Consider the following 22,888-nt stretch of genomic DNA (forward strand, 5'->3'; position numbering starts at 1 on the left):
GCGACTTCCTATCTGAAGTACACGTTGGCAGATCTGCATAGCACCTGCTCACTCTTTCACACACTTTTGCTTTTTTTAACCACAATTAATAAAGTTTCAGGGGATACGTTGTGATGTACTGATTTATAGGCAGGAAATGTTCAGTTCCTTTTGCAAAAGGGGGAAGAATATGTTTTTAACCACAGGATCGTTTCTGTGAAAGTTCCTGAGACAGTGTGGCTATGGAACTAAAACTTTTCTTTCAAGGGTTCTTCAGAACAATTAGCATTTTTTGTCTTTGAATTATTAGCAACCTTATATGAACCCTGTCTTTTCCCACCTAGATTTGTTGATACAGGTATGGAGTCCTAGACTTAGTTGCTCATCCTGGTTCAGCCACTAATGAGTTTTGTGACCTTGCATTAACTTCATTAACTTCTCTGGGCCCAGGTTTTCCATTTGCAAGCAGAGAAGCACAAACTAAAGCCAGGAGTGGCAAGCTTAAAAAGGTACAGAAGGCGGAAGGTGATAGTGCACAGTTTCTTTGGCCATTGCCCTTGGTAGACGTTGGCATTTGAGCACAGGTCTTGCCTTAGGAGGCCAGGCTGGTCCTTATCTGCCAATACACAGAATCGTGGGCCACCGTTATCAGTCCTTCCAAGTTGGGGTGTCAGACAGAAGCTCCTAATGCTTTTCCCCATGCTAATTTATTTTCCCAAAGTTAGAAGAGGCTGACCGTAGACTACTGCCACCTGGTTTCCATGTCAAATTCAGTGTATTCACATTTTCTAGCTCTTTGCGATGTGAATCCCAGTTACCACTTTGATGATTTGGCCAAGCCCTTCATGCAAAGTTGTCTGATTTACCCCAATTTTAGGATCTTTCTGTGCATCTTAATCCATGCTGACTGGTTCTTGAATCACCCTCAGGACCATTCTCATTTCATCATTGTACTTGAGGCTGAAACCGTGACGGGAATGTCAGGCTTGAGAGGAAGTCAGGGTTTGTTTTAAACTAATTGGACTGACTTTTGGTTTTTGTGTTATTCTTGTGTCTCCCTATTTCAAAGGGTGGAACGTCACTGGGTTTTCTAAGACTATGAATAATGGCCTTGGAAATTTTTCCGTTCCTTCTAGGTTAAAGAACAAAAAAGTTTCATTTCCAAGGGTTGGCTGTTTTACACATATCCAGAGTAATCTATTCTTACCCGTCCTCTTTGGAATTCAGATGCAATTTCTAAATTTAGAAAACTCCTCCACGTCCCCCCGACCCTGCCCCCAGCTTAAAGCATTTTGTTCCAAAGTTCACCTGTTTAATTTCCAGGGTAGGCAATAGCCAGTTCTTTTCAAGTTAATGTTTTGAAGATTCTTGCTTAAGTCCCTGACATGCCAAGAACTCATTACTGGTACTTGTTAATCAAGAGTTAACCAAGTGGCCAGGTGAAATTTTCACAGTGGTTGGTATTGTGAGAACTTCACTTGGTCAGTACCTTCCCTGTGATGGCTGTCAATAACGGAAGTAGCTTCTATCTTGTATTTGTTTACAGGCTCCTTGAGGAGACTTTGGAGCTCTGACCCCCAGAGTGTAGTTGTGGCCACAAGGTGGAGGTAGTGGCCTAGAGTCAGAAAGAGAAGGGCTGGCTGATCCTACCGTCCCTGGGAGAGAGGATGGCTGGCTGCACGGTCTTAAGGCTCTTTGGAAACTTTAGTAACTAAATGCTTTTAAAATGAGGCCCAAGGCATACATTCTCCCAAAGTTAATGATTTAGTCTGCTGTAAGGCTTATTTCAGACCTCAGCACTAAAGAAATGGATTTCCACAATGGAATGTGTGCATTGCAAAGCCCTAAACTAGAAATTATCCTCAGATCTGGGATATCAAGTCCTTATTTTATTTTATTTTTTTAATTTTAATTTTTAAAAATTTTTATTGGAGTATAGTTGATTTACAATGTTGTGTTAGTTGCAGGTGTACAGCGAAGTGAATCAGTTATACATATACATATATCCACTCTTTTTTGGATTCTTTCCCCATATAGGCCATTACAAGTCCTCATTTTAATTAAGATGGAGAAAAGTAGCACCATCCTAAAACTTTTCCCCCTTTCTTTTGGGTATGTCTAGGATGATTATATGTTGGGGAATTTATTTGTTTTAGCTACAAGTAATTTTAGTTGGTGTTTAGGGGGGAATGTTTGTTTTTTTCTACTGTAGAAATAAATGTCTTCCATGTTTCCATGGATGTGATCTGATCCTCTCTTGTGGCCATCTCTTGGGATTATCATCTGTATTATAATATTTACTATATGTCATAGTCTGTATAATATAATATATCCTGTACTGAAATTATTATCAGAAGAGCCAAGGCATGTGCTGTACTATGCATTATAACGATATATGTGTGTAGTACATGCCTTTGCTCTTCTATCTGACAATAAACATATTTTTAAAACTAAAAGCTGTTTGAAGACAATTATCCTATGTGTCCTGTGCCTTGCCGCTGCTTTGTTGGAAGAGTTTAAATAAAGTGTGGATTTAGACAGGTGCCTGGAGAGCTGTCATTTGTACTTTGAAAGGCGGTGTAGGGTAGGTTCAGGGCCTGAGTACTGGACTTGAATGGAACCAGATGTGAACCTCTTTCCTCTGCTAAATATCTTAATTTATTTATTTTTTTTGGTAGCAGCTTTATTGAGATATAATTCACATACCATTACAAATCATCCATTTAAAGCGTACAATGCAATGGTTTTTAGTATATTTAGTGTTGTGTAACCATAACCAAAATCAATTTTAGAACATTTTCATCACCTCAAACGAAACCTTGTCACTCAATCCCCTAATCCCCTTAAGCAACCACTACTCTACTTCTGTCTCTGTGTATTTGCTTATTCTGGACACTTCCTATAAATGGAATCATATAGTGTGTGGTTTTGTGTGACTGCCTTCTTTCACTTAGCATGATATTTTTATCCACGGTGTAGCATATATCAGTACTTCATTCCTTTTCCTGGCTAAGTAATAATCCATTATATGGATGTACCACACTTTGTTTATCCATTCATCATTTGCTGGACATTTAGGTTGTTTCAGCCTTTTGGTTATTATGAGTAAAGCTGCTGTGAACATTCATGTACGATTTTTTGTGTGGACATGTGTTTTAATTTTTCTTGGAAATTAGAATGGAATTGCAGAGTCACATGCCAACTCTCTGTTTATCTTTTGGAGGAAATGCCAGACAGTTTTCAAAGTGGCTGCACCATGTTATTGCAGCCATCCTGGTGGATGTGAAGTGGCATCACATTGTGGTTTTGTATTTCCCTGAGGCTAATGATGTCGAGTATATTTTCAGGTGCTTCTTGGCCATTTGTATATCTTCTTTGGAGAAATGTCTATTCAAGGTCTTTTTATTATGGAATTATAAGAGTTCCTTATATATTCTTATACATATAATATACGTATTTTATAAGATACAAGTCCCTTATGAGATACATCATTGCAAATATTTTCTCATTTTCTGTGGGTGTTCTTTTCACTTTCTTGAGTGTGTCCTTTGAAGCATAGAGGTTTTTTAATTCTCGTGAAGTCCAATTATTAATTTTTTTCTTTGGTTGCTCTGTTTTGGTATCATATCTTAGAATGCAAAGTCACAAAGATTTACCCCTGTTGTCTTTTTTGGGTTCTTACATTTAGGTCTTTGATTCCTTTTGAGTTAATTTTTATATGTGGTGTAAAATAGGGTCCAAATTCATTCTTTTGCATGTGACTATCTAGTTGTCTCAACCAGTTCATTTCTGAGCCTCAGTTTCCTTATCTGTAAAATGGCAATAATAGCAAGCCTGTGTCAGGTACAATGAGTGAGAGAGAGTGTAAGGTGATTTGCATGATGCCTGCTACATAAGCACTCAACATAAGGTAGCTGCTGCTGTTAATTTTTAAATAAGCATATATATATGTGTGTGTGTAACTGAGTCACTTTGCTGTATACTTGAAACAAACACATCTTTAATTAACTATACTTCAATTAAAAATAAAAAGAAACTAAAAAAAAAATCATCTATATTTTGAACCTAATGGGTTGAACCTGCAGAAGGGGTATTGGAAGGCCTCTGCCAGGGATTCGTGTTGGCCATAACATGTTTGTTTTGAAGGTGTAGCTTAGGTTGTAATGGTTTTTAAGAGGGCACCTGGGGGCTTCCCTGGTGGTGCAGTGGTTAAGAATCCGCCCGCCAATGCAGGGGACGCGGGTTCGAGCCCTGGTCTGGGAAGATCCCACATGCCGCGGAGCAACTAAGCCCATGAGCCACGACTACTGAGCCCGTGTGCCACAACTACTGAAGCCTGCGTGCCTAGAGCCCGTGCTCCGCGACAAGAGAAGCCACCTCAATGAGAAGCCCGCACACTGCTATGAAGAGTAGCCCCCGCTCGCTGCAACTAAAGAAAGCCTGCACACAGCAACGAAGACCCAACGCAGCCAAAAATAAATGAATTAATTAAAAAAGAAAAGAAAGAAAGAAAAAGAAGGCACTCTGCCTGTTCTCTGTAAAGCAGAACTTATCTGGGTTTGGGACTAAGTCTTAGACTCCTTGCAAGGTGAGCTCCAAGTAACTCACGTGCTGGAGGCCTAATTTTAAGTTAATCTCACCAAAAGTCAGGCCTTCAGCATGGACCCTCGAATTAGTCAGATAGCATTTGTTCTTCTCTTAGAATCTGAGATCTTTTCATTCTTTAAAAAGGGAATGTTACCAGCTTGATCATCAAGGGCTCTGGGCTATCAATGGTTCTGTCGGTGTTTTGCAGGATGAGAATTCATAGAATTGTAGAGCTGGAAGGCCACGTTGCGGGGGAAGACTACCTCTGTCGTTACTTTGTCCCCAGCCCCTCATGGGGATGTGAGAAAGTGGGGAAATCATGAGGAAATCCAGGGGCAGGGGCATCAGATCTGCCCAGGCTTTGGAACCACAGCTACCTGCACCTGTTTCCTCTTCCTCCAGAACTTGCTGCCTAGGAAGCAGGCTTGGGAGGAAAATGGACCAGCTTGGCCTGTAGGTGGCCCAGCCTGCTCATACCTGCTCACACTTTTTCAGAGAAGGAAACCCAGAGGGAGATCAAGAGGCTTTCTTCAAGTCACACAACTTAGCATTCTGAATGTTTAACTCCAAAAGATACTTTATAAGCAGATGTAAAAAAGCATGTTCAGAAAAATGTAACATTAGGAGGTCTTTGCAGCACTAATAATTAGTATTAGTCTAATAAACTGGATTACTTTAGTCAATATGACTTTAGTACTCTTAAGGGCTCTTTTTAGCACACACTGGTGGGCACTGCCTATAAATCTTTATTTGAAGACTTTTGTTCCAACATGTGGTCACTGTTACATTTAGGTGATAAGAACATTTCGAACTTAAAATATTCTCTAAGTGTCAAGAGCTCTTCATCAGAATGTGTTCTGTCAACTAGGAAGGATTTTCCTTCTCCGGAGGATAAGTAGCATGTAAAGGCTCAAATTAGCTTATTTATTAAGTGAAGTTCAGCTCAGCAGATGTGAGGACCTTCTGTGCACTTTGCACAGAAAATTATAGGAAAGAAGAAAACAGCAGCCATAAACAGGTGGATTTGATACTTAACTATTATGAGCTAGTGCAGTAGAAAAATCTGGAATAAATTAGTTGGAGAATTAGTCATGTAATTCAGCTAACACTTAATGACGAACAGGGATGCCTGTCATTTACTAGACCTCTTACTCTTTTCTCCTGTGGTTGGCCCAGTAAAGTTTTCTCAGTTATTTCTAGAATTTGGGGTGTATTTTCTTATCGGAGATGTCCTTTCTTCCCAAAGCACAGACACCCATTTCTCAAGGTTGGCTTTAGGATTGGAATGGTCATTTTATTTATTAGCATCTACGTGTAATTACAGTATCTTAGCCCCTGTAGTTTCGGGACGCTCTTGGGTTCATATCTCCCTTTCACCTGAATAAGCTGTGTGACTTCAGGCCAGCAATTTGACCTCTTCTGTGAAACAGACATACTCTCTAACTTGTAGGTTTGTTGGGGGGATAAATCTTCCATTCTGCCTCTCCTCACGCTCCATCCCTATTGAAGTTCTTTTATTTCTCTTGTCGGGGAAGGAGAAATTATCCTCTTCCCTTCTAGGTTTTTCTGGCTGGTTGAAGAATGATACTGACATGAGACAGAGAAAATCAACAGAACTTTAATGACATGTATACGTGGGAGAGAAAATTCGCCAAAATTGTCGAAACCCTCATTTTAATACTGTCTTCAGCACCAAAGACAAAAGAGGTTGTGGGCAGAGGTTTGGAACTTCAGAGGAGGGGAGGAAGGCAATTGACATGAAGAGGGAAAAACAAACGTTGGGCAAACAGATGTTTGCTAGGCAGACAGTGGGACACAGAGAGGAATTTTAACAAACAGGCTTTGCTGGATTCCTCCCACTCTACACACCTAGGTCATGCTACCGTTATCACGGTGGTAGCTCCCTTTCTGGAACAAGTCCTCTACCTACATTCTTGTAGGCAGTTAGGGGAAAGGTCAAAGTTTCCTCCTGATTCTTTGGGACCTTAAAAAGAATCTGCCTAAATCATTTATTTGTTTGTTTATTTATTTAAAAATTGAAGTATAGTTGATTTACAATGTTGTATTAATTACTTCTGTGCAGCAAAGTGACTCAGTTATACATACATATACATTCTTTTTCACATTCTTTTCCATTATAGTTTGTCACAGGATGTTGAATACAGTTCCCTGTGCTGTACAGTAGGACCTGGTTGTTTATCCATCCTCTATATACCAGTTTGCATCTGCTAATCACAGACTCCCAGCCCTTCCCTCTCCACCCCTCCCCCACCTTGGCAACCCCCAGTCTGTTCTGTATGTCACAATCAGCCTAAATTAATCCTCTTGCCAAACAGACCTATTTTGGGGTGGCAGATTTTGTTCCCCTGCACAGAATTGTTCCCATGTGGATTGCACAGCAGTAAATAAGTTTACATGGTAACCCAGTACACTGATGTTTTTGTGACTGTATTTATGACTGGGACAAGTTTTGTGAAACACTTGCTTATGTGCTTTGCACTGATTTTCTGTTCAATCCTATTTCGTTTTTAGCCAAAATGTAGGTGACAACTGACTTGAACTATTTTCCTAATCCAATAGTGGGTCACAACCTGCAGTTTAAAAATCATGCTCTGATGTGCCCAGTGCTTTCCTGCCCCCAGGTTTCCATGGATCTGTGTCCTCTGCCTGGCCCATCTTCTCCCTCCCCTGCCCCATCCCTATTTAACTGTTACCTGGTTTGCTCCTCTAGACACTTTGGGGCCTGTGCTCCAAAGTGTTTCCATAACGTTCAGTCCTTTTCCTGTACCACTTGGTACACAAACAGCAATTAACAGTTAAATCATTTCTTTTCTGTGAGCTCCTCATAAGGTAAAGGAGGGAAGGTACAACGTTAACCTCACCCCTGTATCCCTGGTGACTCCCATATAGTAAGCGCTCCAAAAATTGTATGTGCTGCCATTAATAATCAAAGTTTTCATCTAATTTCTGTGGTACTTTGCCCTCCCCATTTTCCGGGAAAATGAGCATGCATATTATTTGAGCCTCAAATGTCTCACCACCTTCCTTGATCTGGTTATCCATCTCTTTAATCCATGCATCTGTGTGACTGTCTTTTTTGTCCATGCTGCACTTGTGTGGCACACATTCTGCGTTAATTCAACACACCTTTATTAACATGCCTACTGTCTGCCACAGACTCTACTGAGAAAGATGACGTCAGGTCCCTGGCCTCGTGGAGCCTGGTCCAGGGAGGCCAGTGGACCTGGGGACAGTGATGAGGGATGCTCTGTGCCGTGCTGTGCTTAGGGGAACAGCATTACTACTGCAGCAGGATTCCCCGCTCCCGCATAACCAACGGAGAAGGACCTGAAGCTCCTTGGCACTTGGTTTAATTGTTTGTTAATTAACACACATGGGCTGGATAAATCTAAATCGAGCCTTGTTGCAGGGAAGCAGGGATGTGAGAGGAGACAGAGATGGGAGAGAAGATAATGCAGTAAAATGTAGATACAGGTTGCATGGAGTAGAGATGCTGAGAACACAGAGGAGAGCTCCTGCAGAAGACGTGAAGTTGAATCCCTCTTCTTTGTTCCTGGGAAGGGGAAGAGTAGGGGTTTTGGCAGTCTGCATGTGCAGTGTCTTTGAGGACATAAGCTAGTCTTTACAGTGAGTGTCTTGCAGAAGGCAGCCACGTGGCTGTACTAGGCCTCATGCAGGCCTCGGTGCTGGCACGTGCCCAGCGGTTACCTTCAGCCACTAGCCAACATCAGGTGACTACGGAGACTTGACAAGACCCCAGCTTCCAGGGGCGTTGCAGGGGTGACACCCACTTCTCCCAGTGTCCCTCACCATCTACAACTGTAGCAAAGCACAGGGGCTGGGATTTAGAATGAATTTCAATCCTCGGCACAAAATTTTCTTTTTTTGTTCATTTTCTAAAAATGAAATAAGGAAACCTTTAGTGTATTTTAAGTTCTATAAAGAAGAAAGGAATGTTGTAGGTTTCCAGCTCTTAGAACAATGGTTCTAAGTTAAGGAAACACGGTGGCCTTTCTGCCTCTTTTGTTTAGAAGGTAATATAAGCCAACTGACGTCACAGTCAGTCCACATACAATTCTGATGCTACTTATTTGTAGTAGCTACAATGCCTAACTCTAGTGAGTTACACAGATCATCTGTGTGACCTTGTGACTTAGCAGTGAATTGAGTGGCTAGTGGCTCATGTTCAGGTTTGCATCCTTGATTGATTTTTTAGTTGGAATAGGTATTTCCTTCAGTCCACGGGTAGTGTGGCCTTACTGGGTTTTATTAGAATTCCATTCATGCCAGCGGCTGCCCTTGCAGATTCTGGCAGTGGGAGGGCTCTTGTGGCAGTAGCTCTGGGGACCACCTGCTAGTTCCAAAGAACATGTTCCTTGAGGGTTCATTTGCATTAAGGAGCTGAAATTTAGTGACCCCTATTCATCCTTTGAAGTTTGATTTCAAATACTAATCTCAAATTATGGAAGTCTTGAAAACTTCCTTAATCAAGCATTTGCACTGTAAAATAATCCATTGCTCTCTCAAGAAAATGTGGAAAATGTAAACATAGAAGTACAAACATGAAAAAACATTACCTAGACTACAGCCCTCCCCAAACAACTGCTATTGATATTTTTTCTTGATGTGATAGTGTATTTGCAACATGCACTATGGTATGTGTTCTTTCCCCAGGATTTCTCCACTGGGCTCTTGATGTAGCAAAAGAGTTTACACCCCAGACTTTGAAACCTGCTTTCCACCGATGGTAATTATTTGGTAAAAGAGTCCCCTGGAATTATGAACCCATTATGCACATTTGTATAATACTGTGCTGATGTCAAAGTGATAAAAACTTAAGCTCAGAAACCATATAAATCTGACTAATAATATGTGTATCTATTTCATAAAAGACCTTCATTTTCAGTATCATTGAACAAAAGCAAAATTTATTGAGCTGGTAAACTATGAAAGTGTTATTTTCATATATTAAATATTAATGGGGTATTAATATTCTGAAGTTCTGTCCATTTCAAAGAACAAATCTAATTTTTATAGGAACACAGTGTTTGAGAAGAAAAAAGTTATAAGCTATGGTAAAGAAGGTTAACTCTTGGCTATCTGGAAAATTCTGTCTTCCAGATAGCTAAGCCTTCACTATCATTTCTCCTCTGAGAGTTTATTGGTTCACTCTGTATTTTAGATATGTGAATTAATATCCTAAATTAATGGATGTACTATTAGGAAATTGTTAATTTTTAAGATTAGATGTCTTTAAATTTTTTTGTTATAAAAATAGTAAATGTTCATTAAAAAATTGGGTGGGAGGCAGAAAAGGTAGGAAGGTAAATTACCACCAACATTACTTTCACCCAAGGGCCGACCCTATTTATCTTGCTGTATAGTTCTTCATGATTTTTTTTTTGCATCTTTTTCTGTTCTCTATCAGTATATATATATATTTTTTTCATTTTTTGGCCATGCCGCGTGGCTTGTGGGATCTTAGTTCCCAGAGCAGGGATGGAACCTGGGCCCTCAGCAGTGAAAGTGCGGAGTCCTAACCACTGTACCACCAGGGAATTCCTTCTATCAGTATATTTCTTTTTCTTTTTAAAAAATATTTATTTATTTATTTGGTTGCACCGGGTCTTAGTTGCAGCAGGCAGGCTCCTTAGTTGTGGCTCACAGGCTTCTTAGTTGCAGCAGGCTGGCTCCTTAGTTGTGGCCTGTGAACTCTTAGTTGCGGCATGCATGTGGGATCTAGTTCCCTGACCAGGGCTCGAACCCGGGCCCTTGCACTGGGAGCTCAGAATCTTATCTACTGTGCCACCAGGGAAGTCCCCCTATCAGTATGTTTCTGATGCACATAGATAAATTTCTTTTCAACTGTAATTTTTGACCACCTAGACTTGAAAGTGATCATCCTTTCTCTCCTTTTTTCTTGCTCCTTACTGATGAACTTCCATTGGCTCTTTCTGGGCTCAACATTACACAAGCCAGTGGTGATGAACTAGAACTTGTTTTTAATTCTGAAACCAGCTGCAGCTTGATTAATCAAATAGGTACCTTGGGAGCTCTGTAGTCTATGAACACCTGTCTTATCTATAACACAAATTGGCTGCTTGATTTCTTAAAGATATATATATGTTTTCCAGAAGACAAAGATCAGATGTCTTCCAGCCTAGGAAAACTGCCAGGGCTAAGCAAAATTCCACTGATAGCCACACCAACAGAGGCAGTGTTTAAGTTTTACTTTACTTGTCTCTGTTGCTTTAATTTGTGAGGGACCTTTGCCACAGAGCAAGGACCATTGTGCATGATTTCAGTGCTTTTCACATCATTTGCATGTGGTATGTTTTAATAGCCCCTTCATGAATCCTGTTAGTCACTTCTTTCCTATATATAAGTAAAACTATGATTAACTCAGATGTATTGGCAAGGTAGGATGGAATGAGGTAATATCTTTTACTGTCTCTACTCTTGCATTATAAACAAAACTGTCTTAGCCCATTTGGGCTGTTATAACAAATAACACAGACTGGCTTATAAACAACAGAAATTTATTTCTCACAGTTCTGGAGGCTGGAGGTCAAGGATCAGGGTGCTAGCTTGATGGAGTTCTGCTGACTGCTGACTGCATGTGTCCTCAATTGGTAGAGAGCAGAGAGCAGCAAACTGCAAGGTCGCTCGTGACTAGAAAGGACACTAATCCCATCATGGGAGTCCCACCCTCCTGACCTCAGCTAAACCTAATTACCTCCCAAAGGCCTCACCTCCGAATACCATCACACTGGGGATTTAGGCTTCAACATGTGACTTTGGACACAAACATTCAGTCCATTGCAGAAACTGCATTCATTTTTCTGACTTTGATTTAGTCATGTTTTGAACATTGTACGTTTTATTTTCCCAGGTGATTCTGATATACCTCCAAGGTCCCCACTTTGAACATCTACGGTATTATGTAACAAATTGATAGGAAATCGGGCTGAACTGTTAATGGCTCTCAGATGCTACCTAACTTGGAAAGTTTTGGGGGATTGTGTTAATCCCCACACCTATTTGTTTTCTTAGGATTTACCCCTATCTCTTTAAAAAAAACAAAAAACAAAAAAACAGTTAGCCAACTAATAAGAGTTTGGTCAATGTAAGTCTTAGAGTACTCTGCTATTTCTTACATCTGGTATACACCTCTTGTATCACCATCATTCTAAGTACTTTTTGCCGTACGTTGTAACAAACTTTGTGTCTGTGTTCCGTGTATATGGTAGACCTTATGTGGATTAGTAGTCATGGGCTGCCTTCCAAAATTCGTTTTTTCAGTCAGATGTTTGGGTTTCAAAATATATTTTCCCATAGAAACGATGATAATATGGCGGTTAGACTAAAACAAAGTAGCTTGAAAAGGTGCACTAAAACCTTTCAGAATTCTATCGTTGAGTGCAGTGGTCATGCTAAAGTTCTCATCAGGCTTTTTTTTGGCCAAGTACTCCTTTCCGCCACTTCTCCCTCCACCCCAGCATCATGGTTCTCTTTAAATTGGGAAATGCTACGCTGAGAGAGAAGTGCGATGGTGTTGGGAGCCGTCTCTTGGCTGCCCCCTTTTTCTGCTTTTTTAGTGGTGAGTGTCTGCCCACTGCAAAGACGCAGCTAGGGTGGGCTGTGAATTCAGACGAGCCAGCTCTATTTTTACACTCTAAGTTTATCCATTGAAGAAGTTGTGTATTTATTTGGGGAATATAATAAGAACTCTTGGTGCCACGTTAATTTACTTTCAGTGGGAGGAAGGGCTCCTGAAGAGGAGTAAAGAGTTTGGCCGGGAGGCCACTGACCTGACTTAATTACAAAGCAGCCTTTCAAATAAATATTCTACGAACCGGCTGTATCCGTTGCTGCCGCGTGCTCACAGACTGTGCAGTCAGAAGGGGCTTGGGTTAGCCTGAGAATTTGATGTCTGGCAATGGAAGAGAGTAGGTGCCTGTTGCGTGAACACTGAATTAAAAAGGCCGTTAGCTATTATGAGGAAGGAGATGGGGGGGAGTATTACAGATGGAGACCAGCATAGAAAAAATCATCTGCACAGGCAAGGAATGCAGCCCTGGGCTGATATTTCCATTCCAGCAAGAATTTCTGACTTCGTACGCTGTAAATTTAACGTATACCGTCAGATTTGAGGGTTGTTTGATCTCAGGGCAATGCAAGCACTGAAAATCTACTTCTGTCCGAATTGGCAGTACTGGTGTGGACTCTTTATAGGCTGTGGGATTAGATGCACAGGAGATGGAAGGGCAGCTCTGATAAAGAACTTCAGGGGGAATTAATCATGATCCTAATTGGTACCATTTCCTCGAACTTCTCTGGTCTTTAGTGTAAGAGCTCCTCAGCGATGCTGAAAAGATAAGATTTTTTTTAGCTGGAAAAACAAGACTGGAAGCCCTGTTCTTTCTAAGGCCAGAGAGAATATGGACTCCCATAGCACTGCCAGCCTGTGTAATGAAACACCCAAATCCATCCTGTGTTGCCTGCTTCATGGAAACAAATTAGTAGAGCAAACTGGTACAGCAAACCCAAGTTGCACCCCCAGGAGGCCTTGGTTCACTGAAGTGGGCAGCAAATTGATAGCTGGTAGCTCTACCAATAGGTACCAAAAAGAAGCTGAGATTCGTGTTTGTTTTCAACTCCTGTTTTTCCTGCTCTCTTATTTGCTTCTGTGTACTCTCAGACTCACTAAGCTACCCCTACTCGGCTACTCCCAAGTATTATTGGATAATTTACCCCAAATCCTACTTGCCCCTCAAGATGCTCTGAACTCGCTGGTTGGATGGGACCCAGCTCTTTTGGTCACCATGGTGACTGATACCCATTCCTCTCCTGGCAGCATCCATCACTTTTCCTGAGTCACACCATCTCCCAGGCCAGTGGTTTCCTCAGCTCTAAAATGAAAGGGTGGATTTAGATGATTTCTCTTGCTGCTTCTGGCTCTAGAAATCTCTTACGGAGCTAGTTCAGACTGAAGACAGCTGCCCTCTTGAGATTGACAGAGAATGATAGAGTGGGTGGCCCTGGAAGGGACCTCGGCCGTCATCAAGGCCAGTGTAGATGAGGGCAGGTGAGTACCTACTCAAAGCCACATGCCAAGTCAGTTATACGTGGGCAAAGAGAGCTTTGTCTTGACTTGGCTTTTCAGAGTTTCTGATTAGCATGGTGCATGATTACTCTAAAATTAAAAATCGTTGGGCATAAGTTTCTACCAGGCATCTCTACTACGAAACGATGCCTTGCTTGAATTTTTTTTTCTCACCTACCAAGTACCCCGTATCATGTTTTAGTTAAACCTGGGAATAGGGGCTTCCCTGGTGGCGCAGTGGTTGAGAGTCTGCCTGCTAATGCAGGGGACGCGGGTTCGAGCCCTGGTCTGGGAGGATCCCGCATGCCGCGGAGCAACTAGGCCCGTGGGCCACAACTGCTGAGCCTGCGCGTCTGAAGCGTGTGCTCCGCAACAAGAGAGGCCGTGATAGTGATAGGCCTGCGCACCGCGATGAAGAGTGTCCCCCGCTTGCCACAACTAGAGAAAGCCCTCACACAGAAACGAAGACCCAACACAACCAAAAAAAAAACTAAAATAAATAAACAAATAAAATTTAAAAAAAAAAAAAAAAAAAAAAAAAACCTGGGAATAGAGTCCTTAAAGGGTAAATGCCTTGGCATTTTGTTTCTTTAAATAAATGGCTGTGAATTGTACTTCAAATCTTGGCCCAAAATGTGGTCAGAGGATCACCAAGGTTCTCAGGAGTTTTGCGAGGTGTTCCTGGGCTTCTCCTCCTCACTGCGGGTAGGAACTGTTTAATATCTTGAGGAGCATTTGTGCATTAGGCGCGTCCAAGCTTCTGCACAGAATGCTTCCGACTCAGCCTGACTCCTCTGCCTTTCCCCACGCAAAGAAAGTATCCCGAGGCTGTGTGTCCAGTTGACTCTGTGTGATCTTGGCTCATTCACTTGTGGAGTAAGGTCTGTCTGCTTTGGTTGCTTTAAAAGACTACCTTTTGTCCATGGAATCGGTCTCACTTGACTGTATAGGGATCTTTGATCAAAGAGAAGCTTGCCTCTCTAACCTGCTAAAAAGATACGAACTCTGCTACTTGGACGTCTTTACAGCTGTGCAATCAAACATAATTTGTTGAGCCTGTGATTGAAAAGGTAAATTGCTATTGGTTGAAGAGACAGCATGTGGCAGTAACACAACCTTTTCCCCCTTTTAAAAAAGATTCCTGTTAAAATTACTTAATATCTCAAGCATATAGACAAATACAAAGAATGATATCACACATTCCCTCTACCCGGCTCTGTGAAATCTGTTCATTGTGGCACTTTCTACCCCCCTCACTAGCCCTCTTTTTCTTCATCTCTCTCTCACCCTCTACCGAAGTCTATAATTTGTTTCGTTTACTGTCTTGGTCCCCACTACAATGTAAGGTCCCTGAGGGCAGACATTTCTGACTCCTTAGTTCCCTGTTACATCATCCCTGTTAACCAGTGTCTGACATTGTTCTCTGTATTTGCATATTGCTCTATATTAGTGAATTAAATTAATTGCTTCTGCGTATTGCTTCTTTTTATGAAGTAGAATGCAGTTTGGGGTTCCCTCTGCAACTGCCCACGCCCCCCAAATCAAATTTTCCTTCTTCCCTACCTCACCATAGGTAACCTGTATTGTGAATTTGGCGTTTATCCTTTTTGCATATACTTTTCATATCTTAGGACATATTTATGTGTAACCATTAACCACTACTTAGAATTGTCTTCAGGTATTTGAGTTATTTATATAAATAGTAATATAACCTTTCTGGTTTAATGTTGAACTACATGCAGGACTGTGGGGACAAACCCAGTTAAGTCCTGGGACAACTAGTAAGCAGAACTCCTCAAACCCTCTTTAAGGAAGACTTTCCACGTGCCTTGGATAAATGCTGAAGCAACCACTGTGATTCACGTACCAGATAGCAATTAAGCTTTAACGTCAAAGAATGAACCTGTCTCGATGTTCTCAATTAAAGTTTAAGAACTAGATGCGCTTAATGTGTCTGTGCCGAAAAATTGGTCATTCCTTTGCAGTTTCCTTTGTGAAAAGGGGTCCTAATGGTCCAATCAAAAAAAATCTAATAAACGAAGTTTAAGTGGTCTACAATTCTCAGTAAAACTGTTTTCCTTCCTTCAGCTGAGACGAGAGAAGATTGACCTTGAAAATACTTTGGAACAAGAACAAGAGGCACTAGTGAATCGTCTCTGGAAAAGGATGGATAAACTTGAAGCTGAAAAGCGGTTTGTTTAGTCTTGCTGTTCGGTGTTCTGTATGTATGTGTGCGTTGGAGGAGTGGGGTAGCTTGCTGGGTGTGACCGAGGAATGACAATGGGACATTTTAATTCCTTGGTTGATGCACATCATTTTAATTTGACAATTGGGAAAAATGTTGATAGCCTATCCTCCTGTTGGTCACTTCTTTATACTTCTCCCTCACTGACCCGGTAGAATTTCTTTTCATTTGGTATTAAAGCCTATGAAGAAATTCATTAAGGAGCTATTGTTCACCTCTATTTTTCTAGAGGAAGGTTGCAGTTCCAGCTTTTTACCTAATTGAACCGGCTTCCCCATTCATTTTCTGAAGTGCTTAGGATATGCGCTATGTACTGTGAATTATCACACATTTCTAGAAGGTACTTCATTAGGAAGGCTGAGATTTTGATAGAAAAATGATCATCTGTGTGTTTTAAGACTTGCTATAAAGAAATACTGGTACATATTTAAGGTTAGGTTCTTGGTGTTGAATGTATGTACACGGATATGGAATACTCAGCAGCACGTTTCTTGAACCCCTGTGTGCGAGATCCGGTTGGGCCCTTAGATTTAAGTACTGTGTGCTTTGGGGTGGGTGGAGCGGAGCTTGAATAATGGCAGGAGGTTCTGTGGGTGGGATGTGCGTCTGGGTGTCGAAAGGGAGCTCCTTGAAAATATTCATTCATCTACTTCACCACGATCTTTTGTTTGCTAACCAGAGACATTTGCCATAAGTACTTGGTTTGGATGAACATCCATAAATTGAGTTCATCTCAAGATTTGCAACATAGAGCCATACCCCAGGCTTTAAGAAAACTGACAGTCTGAGGTGTGTCTATAGGGAATTATTCAAGCAGTAGTTGAATCAGCTGTGTTTTGCCTTATTACAGTAGTGCTAATAAATTGAAACTTGAAAAATTATTTCATATAATAGATGGAGGGACCATTACAATATTTTACCTACTAGTTTTCTCAACAAGGCTAGGCCTGAAGGTGATTCACAGTTTGCACTTGGGTAAACTCAGAGGTAGAAAGGTGAAAACCAAACTAAACCAGAAACTTCCCAGCAGCTTATAAAAGGGGCAGAGAGGTCTGTTGCCAGTCTGTTTTCCTTTGCAAAAAGCAGTGGGAGGTTTTATGTATATAAGTACCAAATTATTGCATCGAACATTATGAAATTGTCATTTTGTAGAATATTCATGTTTTATGTGCTTCAAAATAATGATAATTGGTAGAGAAGGTGGCACCACCAGTTATTAACCCAGTACATTTTGTTTTTGTTTTTTTAACTCTTTTTACCTTTGCTGTGGCCAGAAGCAAAGGGCCTTCAGTCCAGTTTGCCATACCCTCAGGATTGGTTTTTCAGGAGGGGAGTTGAGAAGTCAGTCTCTTTACATGATGTCACTCTCCAAGGAGATTCATAGTCTGTAGTTTGTAAGTTTCAACTGAAAGCCTTGAGAGGAAATTCCTCCAGTGTCGCCGTTCCCTCCAACCCAGCATGTGGACCATTTAGTCAGCGGATCATTCTGATTGCCCAGTGTATTCCGGCATGATAATCAGAAGCCAGTGTTACAGACGTTTTTTTCAGTAAGGCTTAATTACCAGTGGCCATTTGAAAGGAGAAAAAGGAAGGTGGCTCCTTCAGCTCTGCCCTTTGACTTGACTGTCAGGTAAGGGCGACCAGAAGTTGATGGAAAATGGGCACAGGGGTTAAACAATTCAGTGAATTTTGGCGATTAACATGAGCATGCTGTTAAACCTCCTGGCTAGAATTTGTTGTTTTTGTCTTTTATTCATTTATTTTTCTGATTGCTGAGAACTTATTCATGTATTTTTTAAATAGACGATGGTGAGCATCAAATCAACGTTTTGTGTTTTAAAGGCAAACTGTTTTTCATTGTTGGAATTTTCTTTTCAATGAAGAATCCTGCAGGAGAAATTAGACCAGCCGGTGTCTGCTCCCCCATCGCCTAGAGACATCTCCATGGAGATCGACTCTCCAGAAAACATGATGCGACACATCAGGTTTTTAAAGAATGAAGTGGAGAGGCTGAAGAAGCAACTGAGAGCTGCCCAGTTACAGCGTACGTAGCCTTGGTGTCACTGGTCATCTGTCCTCAGAATTAATCCACTTACCAAGTAGGGAGTTTTACCTATATTTACTATTGAATTTGTATAAATCAAATTCATATTGTGTTTCATTGCTAGTACATATTCATGTGTCTGTCATCCTGGAATAGATTATTTAAAAAAAAATTACAGTAGGGCAGGGCAAATAGTTTAGAATACTTCTAGAAAATCACATAATTTCAGGATGGTCCAGCATCAGAGGTACTATTTCTTTCTTTTTTTTTTTTAATTAATTTTTATTGGAGTATAGTTGATTTACCGTGTTGTGTTAGTTTCTGCGGTACAGCAAAGTGAATCAGTTATACATACACATATATCCACTCTTTTTTTTGGATTCTTTTCCTATATAAGGTCGTTACATAATATTGAGTAGAGTTCCCTGTGCTATAGAGTAGGCCCCCATTAGTTATCTATTTTATGTCAGAGGTACTATTTCTAACCTTCTCCCTGGTGTTCATCTCTCGGATGGTGCTAACAGAAGCAGTGCAGGAGACCTCAGTGTACTTTGGGGGCATTAGGCAGAGAATAGTGTTTATCTTCTTTACTATCGAAATTTGGCCTCAGTTAACGATTGTTCATGGTGGTTGAGGAATAAATGCTTTTGAAATTTCTCCTTTTTATTTTTGGAAATCAAAGGAACTAATTTCTGGACACTTGATTACGTCACTGTGCATTCACTTGGGTTTCTTCTGTTTTGGTTTTTAGGCCGTTCAACTTATTTGAATAGATAATACAGTGAAAGGTATGCAGGGGAAAAATAAGTCTCCCTTTCACCCCTGATCCCCAGCTGCCCAGTTCTCACAATTAACACATTTTTAATATATTCTTCAGGTGTGTGTGTGCATAGACTTCTTTTACACAAATAGTAGCACAATGAACATACCCTTTTGCATTTTTCTTTTCACTTACTATGTCTTACAGTTTTTTCCCTGCCAATATATACAGAGCGGCCTTACTCCCCCTGCCCCCTTTTTTTTTAATCTTTTGGCCGCACCGTGCGGCATGTGGGATCCTAGTTCCCCGACTAGGGATCGAACCCGCGCCCTGTGCTTTGGTAGCGTGGAGTCTTAACCACTGGACTGCCAGGCGAGTCCCCTCCCCCTTTTAAAGGCTGTGTAGTATTTGAGTGTATGGATACACTGTAACTTATTTAACTCATCCCTTACCAACAGACCCCTTTGGGTGGTGATGCTACAACCATAGTGAACATCTCTGTACAGACGTTTGATACCTGTGCACAAACACCTTCAGGGTAAATTCCACGGCGTGGATTTGCTGAGTCAGATGAAATGTGCATTTAAGATTTCAGTGCTTCTTTTTACATTTTCTTCTCCGAAGTTGATTTCAAGTCCTAGTCCAGTAGTGCATCTGGGATGGGTGCATCAGGGTTATCCTGGGAGCCTTTAAGAAGTACAGTGTGTTCAGTTTCCTGTTGCCGCTGTTAACAAACGAGCACAAACTTAGTAATTTAAAACAACACAAATTTTATTATATCACGTTTTTTGGAGGCCTGGGTTCAAAATAGGTCTCACTGGGCTAAAATCAAGGTGTCAGCAGGGCTGGTTCCTTGTAAAAGGCTCTAAGGGAGAATCCGTTTCCTTGCTTGTTCCAGCTTCTGGAGGTTGTCTGCATTCTTTGGCTCATGACTCCTTTGCATTGGTACCACTACCACCTCTGCTTCTTGTCACATCTTTTCACTCTGACCCTCCTGCCTTCCCTGTATAAGGACTCTGATTGCATCGGGCCCAGCCAGATAATCCAGGATGAGTTCCCATGTCAAGGTCCTTAATTTAATCACATCTGCAAGTCTCTTTTACCATGGAAGGCAACATGGATTTGGGCTCCAGGGATTAGGATGTGGGAGTCCACTATCCTGTCTAACCCCATCCAGGGTTCTGGGCTTTTACTCTAAGGGTGGAGCCTGGTCCTCTGTATTTTTTTAAATAGAGATGATTCTGATATGTACCCCGGCTTGAGAACCATAATGGATGTGTATTCCATGAAAACAAATCAAGGAGTTCTCAAATATTAGTTGCTTTAGGTTAGGATATTTCTTGAGTTTTTGCTGTGTTGGACAGACACAGCTCTTGTAGCACCTTTCTGAACTCTTTCCACGGCTGTCAGTTTATATTTTTCTTTCTTGTATATACTTGCCTTGTTGTTCCCCAGACAACATTTTGAGAAGAAATTTGGGAAGAATATCTTATTTCCTCTACTTCCTTCCTACTGCACTGTTTGGTCTCTGGAGAGACTGCGGATATCAACAGAGGCTTCTGTAAAGTGCTGTTTGGATTTTGTGAGGACAGGGAAAGCCGTGGCACTTAGCTGCACACAGTCGGTTTGGGTTGGGAGTAGAGTATGAGTTAAAGACTTTCCTCATCCACCTGCCTCTGCCTCCTTAGGTTGGATAACCTTGTCCACTGTGAAAGCTCCTGGGGCACTTGGTCCCTCTCCCCCAAGTCCAGCTGTGTCTGAACTTGAACCGCTCTCCCAGTAGCTCTCAACTGACATGAGAGTCCCCTGGGGAGTTTTTGGTAGACCAGTGGAGAGGCTTCATCCTCAGGGATTCTGATTTAAGTGGTTTGGATGGGGTCTGGGCACCCCATCCAATATGGCTAGTATTTTCTAGCCATAAACCTGCAAGGGAATTTAAAAGGTACAGGCCACCTTGGGATTAGGTAGGACTCATCTCTTGGGAGACTGTCTGTAAGTCACCCTCAGTTGACACTGTCTTTGACTAACTGCTGTGAGATGGCTGAAGATGGGGGCGTCATAACCTCTGGCCCCTAAGTCCTAGGGAGCTCTTTGTGGGAGAAAGAGGAGGACTCCTGAGAGTAAATCTAGTCCTTTGAAGTCAGGTGTGCGGTAGCCAGCAGAGGGCACCCAAGGAATGCCACGGCGTCAGCCATCTGTGCCTGGGTCTCTCACTCCCAGAGGCTGTGGGCCTGGTGCCTTCTCGGTGCCTCCAGCTTCTGGGTTAATTGCCAGACTGCCAGGAGGTCTTTTCAGCCATCACTCCTGGTGACTGATGTTCTTGTCGGTAGCTTATTGTTTAAGGATCCCCCTGCTGGTTTCCCCAGATGCTAGAGGATTGCCATTTTCTTTGAAAGACAGTGTTTCCTCTTCAGTAATTATCCTCAAAGCCTCATGAATCCTCAGTTCTGTGAAGCTTTCCTCTTTATGGAAAAGAAAGGCAACCTCCTCCGACAACTGTCCCTCTAGTCTAGAAACAGTAGATACTCCAAGAGGCCAATGTAGCGATGCCTGTAGAGCAAGTGAAAAATTCTGTCTGCTGACATATTTGGGATGAAAAAGCTTAAATCATTTATATTAAAAGTGTACTTTGTAAATATTTTCCCAGCATGCCTTCCATTAAAGAGATTTTTGCATCTGGATTAGACAGCAGGGTTTCTGGGTAGATTGAAAACGGCCCAGGGATTTAGTGTTTAGTGCACATAATAGTGTTTAATAATTTTGGTATTTTCATTTGAATTTCTGAAATAAGGATATTCAAGATATCAAGATAAGTATTCAAGATACTTAGTAACAACACATTGTGTCTGAGGTAAACCAGGAAAGCGGGGAGGGTCATGTTTTCCCTTTGCCTGGAAGGACGCTAGAGCGTGCCACGGAATCCTGCACAGTCACTCAGAAGGGCAGGGGTTACAGTGGGTCCAGGCAACTCTGCAGAACGAGATTCCAGAGCCCCAGGAAGGTATCGGTTCCACATTTCAGATTCGCAGGAAGGATGATCTGGCTGGCTTAGCCTGGGTCCAGCGTCTCGCCCTGGGGCTGGTTAGCTCTGGCCGGCGCTGTAGCAGAGACCTCTCCGCATACGGGGCAGCTCCCAGGGAAGGGGTATTTGTCCTAAGCATGGTGCCATCCCAAGATCCTGGCTGCATGTAGGTCTTTACCTGCTGTTTGACTCCGAAAGACTGTGCATAAGTCAGGAAACAGTAACACAGACACCAAAAACTAGACTGATTTGAAATATTGATCTAAAGTTGCTTATTCTGTCAGTTTCTAGTTTTATAAAAAGATCTATAACTGTTACCTAGCACGTTGCGTACACTGGTTCTCCGTGTGCAACCCTCTCCCCCCCTCACCTCCCAGTGCACTGGGGGGTGTGCTAACAAGTGTGACCTATGGGTGTGCTCCCATCGGTGACCTACCCCGCTGTGTCTGGAGTTGACAGGCAGCAGAACTGGTGCCTGGAGGGGAGCCCGTGGGCTGAGTCTGCTTCCCCAGCTGGGCCCCCTTCCCTCTCCGCTCCAGCAGTATAGAGGGAGCTCTGGGGGCTGCTCAGGCCACACGTAGCTCCAGCGTTCCTTCCTCTACATAAAGCGCTTTAGAAGGCAGGGAAGCAGGATGGAAGATGCCTAACCTGACAGCACTGCTTTTCGTCTGTTTTTCTAAATGCAAATCGTGGGTCAACCTTGGTACTTGGGATAAACTTGAAATCCAGATCTCGTCTGTGTGTGGGAGAGTGAGAATGGCTGTCTCTCAGCCCGTCTTGGTCTGTGGCGCAGGAGCTGGACCACCGTCTTTCTGAAGAGGGGACTATGCACGGACCGTGGTGTAATTGAGAACTCTGGCTTTTCAGATTCCGAGAAAATGGCGCAGTATCTGGAGGAGGAACGTCACATGAGGGAAGAGAACCTGAGGCTGCAGAGGAAGCTGCAGAGGGAGATGGAGAGAAGAGAGGCCCTCTGTCGACAGCTCTCCGAGAGCGAGTCCAGCTTAGAGATGGATGATGAAAGGTGCGTGCATGTCTCACGAGCCTCGGGAAAACAACAGCAGCCCAGGCTGCAGCCCCTCTTCACCTCCTGTAAGATGAGGCAGCAGATGGCAGGCACGTTT

The 22,888-nt window shown here is 42.2% G+C and overlaps 1 protein-coding gene across 1 annotated transcript in view; it reads left to right on the forward strand.

Annotated features, from left to right (window-relative positions):
* Positions 1-22,888, forward strand: part of CCDC6 (coiled-coil domain containing 6) — a 110,870-nt gene that overhangs the window by 72,344 nt on the left and 15,638 nt on the right. The window contains exons 4-6 of the mRNA XM_061198068.1: positions 15,782-15,885; positions 17,822-17,982; positions 22,632-22,788. Coding sequence (XP_061054051.1) covers positions 15,782-15,885; positions 17,822-17,982; positions 22,632-22,788 — 422 coding nt within the window. The remainder of the gene's footprint in view (positions 1-15,781; positions 15,886-17,821; positions 17,983-22,631; positions 22,789-22,888) is intronic.

The sequence above is a fragment of the Eubalaena glacialis genome, chromosome 1 (genome assembly GCF_028564815.1).
Source record: "Eubalaena glacialis isolate mEubGla1 chromosome 1, mEubGla1.1.hap2.+ XY, whole genome shotgun sequence".
NCBI lineage: Eukaryota > Metazoa > Chordata > Mammalia > Artiodactyla > Balaenidae > Eubalaena > Eubalaena glacialis.